Here is a 14,177-nt window from a genome sequence, read left to right as displayed (position 1 = left end):
TTGTCAGCTTTGCGGCACAGGTTGGGACAGTCAGCAGGTGGGGAGAAATTAAAGGGGTTGTCCACTACTAGGACAACTCAACTCCTTCTGAATCCCTATGTTTCCCTCCCAGTAAAATATTAGCACCTATACTGAACTTCAGTGCCGGTCGTCGTTCCAGCGGTGTCGGCACTGGCTCTCTGAGGGATCAAGTAATATTATTATGTCACGTGATCCCTATGGCCAATCAGCACTGGCTTCTCTCTTCTCTCCTATGGACATAATTGATATCTGGAGGAAGTGAAAGCTGCGACTGCTCTCTCACTTCCTCCGGATGTATTGATTTGTCTGAAGGAAGGGAGAGTGAGCCAGTGCTGATTTGTTCCAGGGATTGCGTGACACAATAATGTCACAAAATTCCCGGGAAATCCAGTGCTGACACCACTGGAATGGCGCCCGCACCTGAAGTGTTATTACTTGATAAGGGGGGAGCAGTAATTGAGAAGGCGTTGTCCAAGTAGTGGACAACCCCTTTAAATGAAAGGTCTGGACAACCCCTTTAAATGAGAGGTCTATTGATAGGGCAGAACAGAAACACTGTACTCAAAGATAAGGCTCTTAATGTACCTTCCCTATCACTTATCTGTCTCTTAGAGCCGGAAAGCTGAATCCTTCACTTCCCGGAGACTGCAGTAGCCTATAATATTCCTCAATTAACTTTCATGCAAAGCAGCTGCCTTAAAGCACGCAAATCTTGGCAATGTATCTGGCAGGAAGTCCCTCCGATTTGCCTCTGGAATGTTTTTAAAATGAAAAAAAAAAAAAAAATAGCTACAACATGTAAGAAAAAAAGAACAATTTTCCTCATCTAGAAGCTTGCATCTACATAATGAAACTAAAATTGAAGAGAATCTGTTTGCAGGATTTTGCTATGTAATCTGACAGCAGCATTATGTTGGGACAGAGATGCTGATTCTAGCGATGTATCACTTAGTTTACTGTTTGCAGCAGTTGTGATAGCACAGTTTTCTCTGCTGCAGATCTGGTAGAGGTCGTAATGCTGAGCCCTGTATATCCCCACCTACATCATTGATTGGCAGCTTTCTGTGTAAATTGTATCTTGATAGAAAGCCGCTAATCAGTGTTGGGGTCGTGGTTGGACCAGGCGACACAAGACACTTAGCCCTCTAGTCATAATCTGCGGCTAATAAAAAAAAAAAAAAACCTGATTGTATTAAAACAACAAAACACCACCCAGTAAGTGACATATCACTGGAATAAGGGTTTCTGCCTCTACTTCATGCTGCTTTCAGATTACATAGAAAAAACTGCTGACAGATTCCATTTAAAGGGGTTGTCTCAACATCATAAATGGGTAACATTGCAAAGTCCTTGTAAAAACAGGCAACTTTGCAATTTATTTATTATTAAAAATGATCTCCGTTCTCTAGAATGGAGGGATTTTTAATTCTATAGCTTACTGCTCATTTCCTGGGTTATCAGTTACCACTGCAGCCTATAAGTGGCGGTCATGCACCAAAGCAAGGAATGCAATGGTCGCAGGTTCTTTGCTTTACAGCTTGTAAGTTCTGCTCTGAAGTTGGCCAGCTTCAGTATTCCTCTGTTCTTCTAAGGCTGCGGAGGAATAGCTGCTTTTATTAGCAGCCTGGAGAGTGTACAGTTCGGGCTACTAGCTCGACTGAAGGCATGAACTTTCAGTCTTCGGGAACAAGCAGGACACCGGGATGCAGGGGAGGTGTGCTCCGAAAAATGAATCTTAAAAACTACACTTTAAAGACATGAGACATTAAGCTTAATACAAAACGAGGGCATATTGACATCTAAATGAGAACCCTACTTGGAACTCCTCTATATTAGCCGTCTCAGCCGACCCTCCCATACACAGGAGGCCTGTTCAGCTGAGCGCTCGTGTTTTCTAAGAAAATGGCACCAACAGACACCAACTGTCAGCCGGCGGCTTATCTCCAAGAAATTGCCAGAAATTGGACATGCCCAATCGACATCTCCCGACTATCAGTCAACTGGTGCCCCATACATATTAGACTGTCAGCGGACCCTATCGATATCGGTGGGTTCAGCCATTAGAGTAATGTATATGGGAGCCTTTAGACTTGGTAACCTTAGCCTGCCCATTTTTGACAGTCTCTCATTTATTTGTATACACCTGCTTTCTTTAAGTTTAGCTTTATTTGGCACATATTAGGCTCGCTTCACATTTATACAGTGCTCTACGCTGAACACTGCGTCACTTTTGTGTCCGCCTAAAAATGACGGACTCTGCTGAAACTGAGGCCAGAGTGAGTCCAAATTGACTCCGTTTGCCCCATTATACTGAATGGCTCCGTCAGGGTTCTGTCTGAATCCTACTTTTTATGGATTTAGACCAAACACCAACACAAGTGCTCAGCGTACAGCACAGAATAAATGTGAACTAGAACGTACCTTTCCATGCTCCGAATAAAACTAACGCTGGAACTTCCCCAATTTCTATTCTCTCTCGCTCCAGATAAAGCATTAGCGTCCCTTCAAACATAAATCAATGTCTTTAATTAACTGCTATATATTTAAGGTCACACTAGCAACTAAAAGGGGTTTTCCAGCTCCAGACTTGTGACTTTTATTTACTGCTGAAATTTTTACAAAACTAAATGTAGTCTAATTGTTAAGAGCAATACTGCTTGCATATACAGTATGATGGAAAGCCTGGACAGCAGCCTCCGCAGGGAAGAGAATTATTATAAATTTGTACAATTTTGCAGAAGGAAATTACATATGTGATTATATGTTTAATAAATTATTGCAATTAATATTCTGTGTGAATGAAGGTCATATAGTGATATGTCCCCATAAGGTAAACATTAAAACTAAATGTTGTGTCCTTATTTTCCCTAATTTTAGGCCACGCTCACCCATTGAGTATTTGATCAGTATTTGTAAGCCAAAACCAGGAGTGGGTGATAAATACAGAAGTGGTGACGTGTTTCTATTATACTTTTCCTCTGATTGTTCCACTCCTGGTTTTGTCTTACAAATACTGATGTAAAATACTGATCAAATACTGAACGTGTGTACATGGCCTTATAGATAGAAAAACGGAAAAAAAAATATAGAGGCCCACACTTAAGGAAATTTGAGTACTCCAAATAATCTAACATAGTGAATTATTTGGGTGATTTTCTGGTATATGGAATATTAGTAAAAAAAAAAGGAACGCAAGCAATCCAGAAATAATAATTAGGGATGAGTGGATTTCTCTCCAAACAAGCTATAATCAGGAGGTAATGACCGCAGTCGCAGAGGTCGCGACTGCGACTGGGCCCGTGCAGGTGGGGGCCCGCCGAAAGCAGCAGAAACTCCAACTGGATGCTCGTCCTCGGTCACAAATCATGTTGAAGTATATTGCGGTGTGCAAAGACCCATCGGGTCCATGTGCGGCAATACTCGCTGCCAGCCAATCAGAGACCAGCAGCTGACATCGGCGTGCACATGACTGGGGGCGCATGGCAGTGACATCATACGCCTCCATTGCTTGCACGCTGAAGTCAGCTGCCAGCTTCAGGAGAGGACACCGCGTGGCGGGGGAGTGGAGGAAAGTGAGTATCATTTTTTTTTCTATGCATTAAAGAATAGTGACAGAACGGGGGATATATATACCAGGATGGGGCCCAGGATAAGAGACATACTACCAGGATAAGGGACATATTACCAAGTTGGGGCCCAGGGTAAGAGACATATACCAGGATGGGGGGTATATATACTAGGATGGGGCCCAGGGCCAGGATAAGGGACATATTACCAGGATGGGGCCCAGGGTAAGGAACATATACCAGGATGGAGGATATATATATATAAATATATATATATCAGGATTGAGCCCAGGATAAGGGACATATACACCAGGATAAGGGACATATTACCAGGATGATGCCCAGGATAAGGAACATACAGTGGCATGTAAACATTTGGGCACCCCTGGTCAAAATTACTGTTATTGTGAACAGTTAAGCAAGTTGAAGATGAAATGATCTCTAAAAAGACTAAAGTTAAAGATGACACGTTTCCTTTGTATTTTAGGCAAAATATACATATTGTCATTTTATTTTTCATTTAAAAAATTACAAAAAGGAAAATGGACCGATGAAAACGTTTAGGCACCCTTGTAGATTTGTGTGCTCTGATAACTTTGACCGAGGTTTCAGACCTTAATTAGCTTGTTAGGGTTATGGCTTGTTCACTATCATTATTAGGAAAAGCAAGGTGATGTACTGTACATTTCCCAGAGACACAGGCACAAATATGGCCTTCATGGAAGGATTATCACAGAAAACCCCTCCTGAGTCCTCACCATAAAATTCAGCATCAGAAGTATACAAAAGAACATCTAAACAAGCTTGATGCATTTTTAAGTCCTGTGGACTGATTAGGTTAAGATAGAACTCTTTGGCCACAATGATCAAAGATATGTGTGGAGAAAAGGGCACAGAATTTCAGGAAAAGAACATCTTGCCAACCATTAAGCATGTGGGTGGATCAATCATGCTTTAAGGTTGTGTTGCAGCCAATGGCACGGGGAACTTTTCATGGGTAGAGGGAAAAATGGATTTAATTAAATTTCAACAAATTCTCAATGCAAACATAACATCATCAGTAAACAAGCTGAAGTTGAAAAGAGGATGGCTTCTACAAATAATGATCCTAAACACACGTCAAAATCCACAATAGACTACCTCAAAAGGCGCAAGCTGAAGGTTTTACAATGGCCCTCACAGTCCCCTGATCTGAACATCATTGAAAATCTGTGGCTAGACTTCAAAATAGCAGTGCATGCAAGACGACCCAGGAATCTCACAGAACTGGAAGAATTTTCCAAGGAAGAATGGATGAAAATTCCTCAAACAAGAATTTTAAGACTCTTGGCTGGCTACAAAAAGCATTTACAAGCTGTGATACTTTCAAAAGTGGGAGCTACTAAGGTACTAACCATGCAGGGTGCCCAAATTTTTGCATAGGCCCATTTTCCTTTTTGTAATTTTTAAAATGTAAAAGTTGAAAATATGTCATCTTACCTTTAGGTCATTTAGGGATCATTTCATCTTCAACTTGCTTAACTGTTCACAACAACAGTAATTTTGACCAGGGGTGCCCAAACTTTTACATGCACTTTTTTATACAGTGGGGGAAATAAATATTTGATCCGTTGCTGTTTTTGTAAGTTTGCCTCTTGACAACGACATGAACAGTCTATAATTTTAAGGGTAGGTTAATTTTAACATTGAGAGATACAATATCCAAAACCAAAAAAAAAAATCAAGAAAATCACATTGTATAAATTAGATAATTTTTTTTTGCATTTTGCAGTGAGAAATAAGTATTTGATCCCCTACAAACCATTATGAGTTCTGACTCCTACAGACCAGTTAGACACTCCTAATCAATTTGTTACCTGCATTAAAGATAGCTGTCTTATATAGTCACCTGTATAAAAACTCCTGTCCACAGACTCAATTAATCAGTCAGACTCTAACCTCTACAACATGGGCAAGACCAAAAAGCTTTCTAAGGATATGATGGACAAGATCATAGACCTGCACAAAGCTGAAATGGGCTACAAAACCATAAGTAAGATGCTGGGTGAGAAGGAGACAACTGTTGGTGCAATAGTAAGAAAATGGAAGAAATACAAAATGATTGTCAATCGACATCGATCTGGAGCACCATGCAAAATCTCACTTTGTGGGGCATCCTTGATCATGAGCAAGGTGACAGATCAGCCTAAAACTACACGGGGGGAACTTGTTAGTGATCTCAAGGCAGCTGGGACCACAGTCACCAAGAAAACCATTGGTAACACATTACGCCTTAAAGGTTTAAAATCCTGCAGTGCCCGCAAGGTCCCCCTGCTCAAGAAGGCACATGTGCAGGCCCGTCTGAAGCTTGCCAATGAACACCTGGATGATTCTGTGAGTTATTGGGAGAAGGTGATGTGGTCAGATGAGACAAAAATTGAGCTCTTTGGCATTAACTCAACTTAACGTGTTTGGAGGAAGAAGAAGGATGAGTACAATCCTAAGAATATCGTCCCAACCATGAAGCATGGTGGGGGAAACATTATACATTGGGGGTGCTTTTCTGCAAAGGGGACATGACGACTGCACCGTACTGAAGGGAAGATGGATGGGGTCATGTATCGCGAGATTTTGGCCAACAACCTCCTTCCCTCAGTAAGAGCATTGAAGATGTGTCGTTGCTGGGTCTTCCAGCAAGACAATGACCCAAAACATACAGCCAAGGCAACAAAGGAGTGGCTCAAAAAGAAGCACAGTAAGGTCATGGAGTGGCCTAGCCAGTCTCCAGAACTTAATCCCATAGGAGAATTATGGAGGGAGTTGAAGCTCTGAGTAGCCAAGCGACAGCCTCAAAGTCTTAATGATTTAGAGATGACCTGCAAAGAGGAGTGGACCAAAATTCCTCCTGTGCAAACCTTATCATCAACTACAAAAAACATCTGATTGCTGTGCTTGCCAACAAGGGTTTGCCACCAAGTATTAAGTGTTGTTTGCCAGAGGGATCAAATACTTATTTCTCACTGCAACATGCTAAAAAAAATCTATCTAATTTATACAATGTGATTGTCTTGATTAGTTTTGGATATTCTATCTCTCAATGTCAAAATTAACCTACCCTTAAAATTATAGACTGTTCGTATCTTTGTCAGTGGGCAAACTTACAAAAACAGCAAGGGATCAAATACTTATTTCCCCCACTGTATCAGGATGGGGGAAATATATACCAGGATGAGGATGAGGCCCAGGCAGGATAAGGGACATATACATTGACGAGTAAAAGGGTAACAATGTTTTGAACTTTTGACTTTCAGGCTCCATATCTCACCATCCACTACAGCTTTGAACGTGGGACCATCATTATTTTATAGACAATCATCTTGACTATCTCATACATAAATTTGACTTACAACTATTTAGCATATTATCAGTTATGCAGATTATTGTCATGTCACTGCATTGTTACTCTTTTGCTCCTGGTGGTGGAAAAATAGTTTCTTCCTGTATACTTCAAATTACAATCTGTTCTCACATTCCCTCGGTGTGTTATTAGGCTGATTGTAAGATAAGAGGAGGCCGAGCGATGTAGTCATCTGTTGAAGAGACAAACTGACACCTGTGAAGCTCTAGACCAGGGATCTCAAACACGCGGCCCATGGGGCTCCGCTGTGCGGTCCTCAAGGTCCCTGAGACAATCGCGTCCAGCGAGCTAGGGGGCACCAACGTCAGCATTTCTTTTCAACTGAGTGTGCGTTTTCGAACATTATTACAGGACAGGGAACATTATTACAGGAGAGGACATTATGGCTGTGTGCCCACGATCATTTCCCACTTTCAGGAGACATGCACTAAAACATGCATCTGTGTTCAAAACAATTACTGCTGCAAGCAGCTCTTTTCAAAACTTATCGCAAAGAGTCGACTTCAATAGCCATTTCTCAGCCCAAGCTTCCAGCTTACATGAATTCCTCTGTAATATTAAATTATCCTCCTCTCTGTTGATTATCTTGCGGAGTTTAGTATGATGTACAAATATTGAAATTCTTCTGTGCATGCCCTCTATAAAGTCATTAATAAATATGTTAAAAAGAAGAGGGCCCAATTCTGACCCCTGGGGTACCCTACTGTTAACTGTGAACCAATCCAAGTGTGTTCCATTAATAATTACCCTCTGTTTCCTATCACTGAACCATTTGTTAACCCAGTTATAACATATTTTCCCCTAGTCCCATTAAGCCCCCGTCTCACATAGCGAGATCGCTAGCGAGATCGCTGCTGAGTCATGGTTTTGGTGACGCAACAGCGACCTCACCAGCGATGTCGCTATATGTGACACTTTGCAGCGATCAGGCCCCTGCTGTGAGATCGCTGATCGCTGCAGAATGTCCTGGACCATTTTTTGGTCTTTGCCCTCCCGCTGGTCAGCACACATCGCTGTGTGTGACCAGCGGGACCAGCGATCAGGCTGGTAACCATGATAAACATCGGGTTACTAGGGGCGCACGCGCACTTAGTAACCCGCTGTTTATCATGGTTACCACTCTGCTACGAGAGCGGTAACCTCCCGCTCACCGTAGCAGAGTGGTAACCATGATAAACAGCGGGTTACTAGGTGTGCGTGTGCCCCTAGTAACCCGATGTTTATCATGGTTACCAGCCGGCTCCTGCTTCAGCAGACTGGCAACCAGGAGCAGGACATCGTGGAAAGATTCTTTCCACGATGTCGCTGCTCCCCTGATCGCTGGTGAGCCTGCCTGTTTGACAGCTCACCAGCGATCACATAGCGACGCAGCAACGATCCCTGATAGGTCGTATCGTTGTCGGGATTGCTGTAGCGGGGCCTTTACTCTCATTTTATGGAACAACCTTTTGTGTGTCACTGTATCAAACTCCTTTGAAAAATCCAAATAGAAAACATGCATGGCATGCAACATCATCAATACCCCCTAATACCCCCTAACATCACACGTCTCACCAACGAGAAGTAGCTCCAGCCATCACATTAGGGGTGAGTTCATTAAGTATATGACCAAATATAGTAGGATCATTTTTAAGTTGATGACTTTGTATGGCTTCAGAATGATATTATGTATATTCAAATGGCCATTGGCAGAAAAGTTTCCCCGCCTCTGATACCACAACACATATTTGACCATATTATGTTAAATAGATTTTAAAAAGCTTGTTAGGTCCAATGTAACATCTGGATCGGTCTGTTGTAAATACTTGTAAATGTAACATTTTATTCATTCATTGTCCTTCCTATTGTGTGGCAGGTCATTGCCATAATATTACACATATTCAGTTTCATATAAAATAGAAAGTATGTCTATATTATTAACATAAAAGTTATTACTTACTGACATTTGGGTGTCCTGAGACCTTCTGTAATATGTCAATCTCTTTGATCGTAGCCTCTCGAAGCTCCTTAATTTCCTCTGGTGTCAAATGGTCACCTGTGATATCAATAATCTTGACAGCAAAGTCCTCCCTGCTGGACTTGTAAATACATCGACGTACCACACTACTAACTCCTCTACGTGAAGTGGAGAAAGGGTCGACAAGAAATCGAGAAATACAGAACATTATAATAATTCTATTTACTGATCATTTTCAAGGTTTCAGTTGATCACTGGAGACACCAGCAGAAGGATAACATGTAATAGCTTATTGTTTGGGGACGCAACTAACAAAAATAAATTATACATATGGGCTAAACCCTATTTAGAGTAGTCTTACATAGTTAAAACTGATGTCAACCTTTTTTTTCCAGAATATAACTGCATTTTATGCCATGAAGAGTTTTCAGAGAAACTTCTCAAATTCTTTTTAAAGATTATTTTTATGCTTCATTATTTTTAAACAATAAGATATTTTTAACTTTTTTTTTAAACTGCATTTTACATTTTCTTTAACTATTTAATTGCTCACATAAAGCTTTGGAATCCTCAGTATTAAAAGGTATTATTGCCTGTACGTTTATAATAGGAATTTAGCTGAGGTAGACCTAGGGACCTTTGTTACATTACAGAACATTAAAGGGCTCAGAGATGCTGCAGTTACTATTGATCACAAGGGATTAAATGGCTGAGATCAGGGCATTTCACCTCTCCATTCAATCTCTGTCTGGACCTGGTTTTCCTAATATAGATCTGGGGGTCAGAGGTCATATGGAAATGTCATAAGTATCCGTGCTGGCAGTGTCCCTTTAAGAGAGACAGTTTGAATAGAATAAATAGCTGATATGTTTGATTACCTTCCCAGGATCTCTTTGGGCTCATATTTCTCATAAAACTCTTGAGACGTCTGCCAGTCGGGTAATTCGTCTTCACGAGTCATCGTTCGTTATTGTTTTCCGTTAGAAATCTGCAATTCAGTAGGTCAAATATTAGAAACCCCTCCACTAACAAATTGCAGTATTTAAGGAGATTGTCACAACACAACTTCTTCTTAATTATGCCAGACATACATTCCGTAGGCCAGGAGCAATACACCTTTATTTTTATGCTGACTTTTGAACTTGTGTTCTTCTTTGGTTGGTCAACACAGACTATTGTTTGTATAAACCTGAATGTTGATCACTTGAGTTGATATTTGGTAATTGATGAATGGCTGTTATCTACATCTTATATCAGCTTGTACAACGTACTGTTTGCCAGTTTTGCAATACAGTGACTCATGGTCTTTGAACAATGGATGTTTGCTAGAAATGTTAAATACCATCGTAGGGTGTTTGCCAGTCAACAAGGGGGGATGAGTTGTGGATACTCGAGCATTGAGAATTAATATCATGATCCCTGACTCTTGACCTGTGAATGATGGCTTGAAAGGACAAATGTGAACTATAAAAAGGGGTTCTCGGCGTCTGTTCTGAGATTCTACAGGTTGTCAACTCAAGGGACCACAGCCCTGGCTGGGAAAATACAGAACTGCTCCATTGACAATTACTGAACTCTCAGATACGATATGAAGAATTCAGGTTGGGACAATCAGGTCACCTGGCCACATATCTCACTGCCCTAATCCCGGCGGGCCAGTGGAAGGGTGAGACTCTGTAATTTGCACTATCTTGTATGTTGATGAGACTGTTCTATATGTTATTGATTGCTGGTGGTTCAATAAATTATTGCCACACTGTTTACGATCACCCTGTGTTGTCTGAGTAGTGTTTTGCCCATGGTAAAAGAGAGCGAGCGTTCAGTGATATGAGCCCTTGGCCATGCGGTCTTTCTAAAGACAGCCCGCCAGCGGACAATAGCACCCACTGACGACTATGTCTTCACAGAGATTTACCCGACTGCATTGAGAAAATGGCCCGTTATAAATTTAGTGTACAATCAGATATAAACATTATTCTTCTATATATTAAGTCTATGCTGTGTTATCATCACAGCGGTAGTGTGTTGGACTCCTCACTAGGGATGAGCGGACCCAGAGAAGTTCGGGTTTTGCTATCTGACCAAACTTTAGTCAAAAGTTCGGTTCGGGTACCAGAACTGTACCCAAACTTCAACCAGAACCCGAACCTCACTGAAAACAATGAGGGCTCAAACTTAGGAGCTGGAAAAAAAATCTCTCTCTCTCTCCGTCACTCTATCTCTCTCCTCCCGGTCTTCCCCTGGAACTCCACACGTTAAAATGGACTTCCGAGAGAAGTCTGTGTTCGGAGTTTAGCACCGGACACTAAATGTCCGGTACGAACCCTGAACTTTTAAAGGGAACCTGTCACCAGAAATAATGCTGTTAATCTGCAGATATGCGGTTGATCTGCATGTTAATAGCATTATTATGCTGCCCGGCGCCAGCACACAGGCTCCCGGCACTTGCGCAGTCAATGTATCTTGCGGTCACTGCATGCGCAGTGACACTGCAGTGGTGACCGCAAGATACATTGACTGCTCATGCGCCAGGAGCCACAGGTCACAGCGCGTGCACACTGAAGCTGGTAATCACACAGCCTCAGTACGCACGCACCGGACCAGCGGCCCAACGTGTGCAAATGCTCATGCGCCCCACAAACATAGCGCTTGCCAGGAGCAGTATTCAAATGTCATGGGTGGCGCCAGCACTAACTGAATGCTGCGCCCGCCCCTGACTGAATCTGAGAATCACACCCCTATGACTGAATGCCAGCAGGTAAGACAAAGTATATAAAGCGTTAGAAAAGCATTATAATACCACCGATTTTCATGAAAACAGCTTGTTAGTGATGCACACTGCATCACTAACAACCCTATGGGGGCAGTGTACATAGCAATTAGGACGTGACAGGTTCCCTTTAAGGATTTAGAAAAAGCAGCATTAGTTCTGGAGTCTGGATTAGTATAAATTAGGCCAGTTTCACACATCCTTTTTTTCTCATACATGAAAAACAGTTATTGCTTTTTTCCTGTGCTGAACCCATTTTTACAATGCTTGTTGCATGCATTTTACACTTATGAAAAAAACCTTAGCTTTTGCCACCCATTAATCAGTAAAATACAGACTGCATACAGATCACATCCATGTCCTATCCATTTTGTTCATGTTGCCATTGACTTTCATTGGTCAGATTGATCCGCAACTTGAATTAGATTAATACATGTATCGTTTTTTGTTTTTTTTGAGGACAATAGATTTGTAAAAAAAAAAGGGACGTGAAAAAAGGCACAGTCAGTGATCTATCCGTATAACAATGGATAGCATTGATAAAACCTGTCTTAGGCTATGTTCCAACAATTAATTTTTGGTGAATTTTTGATGCTGCTTATTTTTTCAAAAATGCAAGTAACCTATTTTACTTAATGGATGCAGAAATACTGCAGACAATCTGTAACATCGAAAACTCACCAAAAAGCTCACAGTGGGAACTTGGCCTTAAAGTTATCCTATACGTATTTGGGGTGATGCTAAAGTATCTACAGTATATACCTTTGAGGGAAAAATGTTAGAATATTCCCCTGTAACCGAAAACGTTTTATGTAACAGTATCAATGAATTAATATATGCAAACCCGCTATATAAGGCTGTGTTCACCAGCAGTGGTAATGCCCTTTTCTGCTGCAGTCTTTCCACTGTTTCCCTGTACAATCACTTAAACTTGCAGGGCAAAGCTGTGTCACCTGCAAGGCCATAGCCGATCATCAAAGCTCAGAGGTTTTGCAGGTGAAACAGCTTTTTCCCTTCAAGATTAAGTGATTGTGTAGGGAAACAGTGAGAAGATCGCAGCAGCACAGGGCTGCTGCAGTTTTCAGCCATAGTGTGACTGCTGCATGTGAACACAGTCTACGGGTTGCAACATGCCAAAGATGGGGCTAAGATGAAGAAATAAAAAAAAAAAGATATTTACACATTAATGATGATAAAACTGTACATTGTTTATCAATTCACTATGTGCACCCTTGGTGTGGCAAAATATTTAAGTGCACCTTACACCTAATTGTTTCCCTCTACCTCCACCCCCTCTATCTTCTTTGGCTCTTTCTTTGAAAGCTCTGGCTTTCTGGAGCCAGATGAGATACAAGGAAAACAAGTAGGTTGGAAGGTGCGCTTAAATGTTTAGCCACTCCAAGGGTACACTGAGCGCATGTATTTGGTTTGAACAGTCATTTTATGCTGACCGAGTCCCTTTAATTGTCTGACATTTCAGTAGAATGATCACCCGAAATGTGTAAAAAAGATGCATGAACAAGGATAAGCAGAAAAGGGTAACTTTATGCTTCATCTTGGATCAATGTCTGTGACTGTCAAGTCTGTAATATCCTCTTACCTTTTTCTTCACAACAGAATTGCTCTCCTGGGAAACAATCCCTGGTGAACCGCCCTGTAGGGTTACCGGCTGTAAATATATATTGTGAAATCCCACAGAGTTTAGGAAAGTTTCTTTTCCATATTCAGCTCTTGATGGATGACTAAGCTGGATTTTTCTGTAGCTCGGTTTTAGATGTTACATAAGCCGTTTCCTAGAAGGATGTTACATCATTTATGTTCTAAATAGCAGAATATAAGGAGGGGAAGAGGCAGCAAGAGGCCTGCAGCTTCTTCTATTACATCTCATTATGTCTCGCTGAACTGCACAATGAAAGATTGAGGTGAATTGAGGTGAATTCTGATTCGGATTGTCATGAGCAAAAACGCAAGTTTCTCTACGCACCAGTCTAAAACATGCCCACCATAAGGTTTAATAAAATGAACAAACTTTTCTCAGTGACTTAGTTCCCCAACGCCAATTTGGTGAACAGCAGCTTCAGAAGCTCATGAAAAACTCAAATTAGGATCACACAACTATAACCCTATATATGTATAACATTTTTCACTGTTTTCAGAACATTAACAGTAAGAACATGGAAGAGTCCAGGAGCCATTTGGTGAGCTGCATATCCTGCTACATGTTCACAGACTTGCCAGTGGAAAAGCCAAACTTCACATGCCAGAAATGCAAGCTTGTGTCCCTGTTGGAGGAAAAGTTGCGAAATCTAGAAGAGAGGTTAACTACCTTGAAAATCATTAAGGAAGGTGAAGAGTTCTTAGACAGAGCAGAATTATCTCTTCATGATTCAGAAAGAGAAGAAATTCGAACTGCACCTGACGAAACAGAGGAATGGAAGCATGTGACCCACAGAAGCAGGAGGATCG

The 14,177-nt window shown here is 41.4% G+C and overlaps 1 protein-coding gene across 6 annotated transcripts in view; it reads right to left on the bottom strand.

Annotated features, from left to right (window-relative positions):
- Positions 1–14,177, bottom strand: part of PHKG1 (phosphorylase kinase catalytic subunit gamma 1) — a 65,387-nt gene that overhangs the window by 43,310 nt on the left and 7,900 nt on the right. For 3 of the 6 annotated variants that reach the window (XM_073665046.1, XM_073665038.1, XM_073665032.1), the window contains exons 2-4: positions 13,312–13,504; positions 9,820–9,929; positions 8,924–9,099 (exon numbers count right to left, since the gene is read on the bottom strand). In XM_073665046.1, coding sequence (XP_073521147.1) covers positions 8,924–9,099; positions 9,820–9,902 — 259 coding nt within the window. In that variant the 5' untranslated portion in view covers positions 9,903–9,929; positions 13,312–13,504. The remainder of the gene's footprint in view (positions 1–8,923; positions 9,100–9,819; positions 9,930–13,311; positions 13,505–14,177) is intronic. The other 3 variants (XM_073665054.1, XM_073665027.1, XM_073665020.1) reach the window with 1 other exon arrangement.

This window comes from Phyllobates terribilis, unplaced genomic scaffold (genome assembly GCF_046119375.1).
Source record: "Phyllobates terribilis strain yellow unplaced genomic scaffold, ASM4611937v1 Scaffold_2__4_contigs__length_985480577, whole genome shotgun sequence".
NCBI classification, from domain to species: Eukaryota; Metazoa; Chordata; class Amphibia; order Anura; family Dendrobatidae; genus Phyllobates; species Phyllobates terribilis.
Note: the sequence above shows the minus strand (reverse complement) of the source record. Positions and strands in the feature narration are given on the sequence as shown.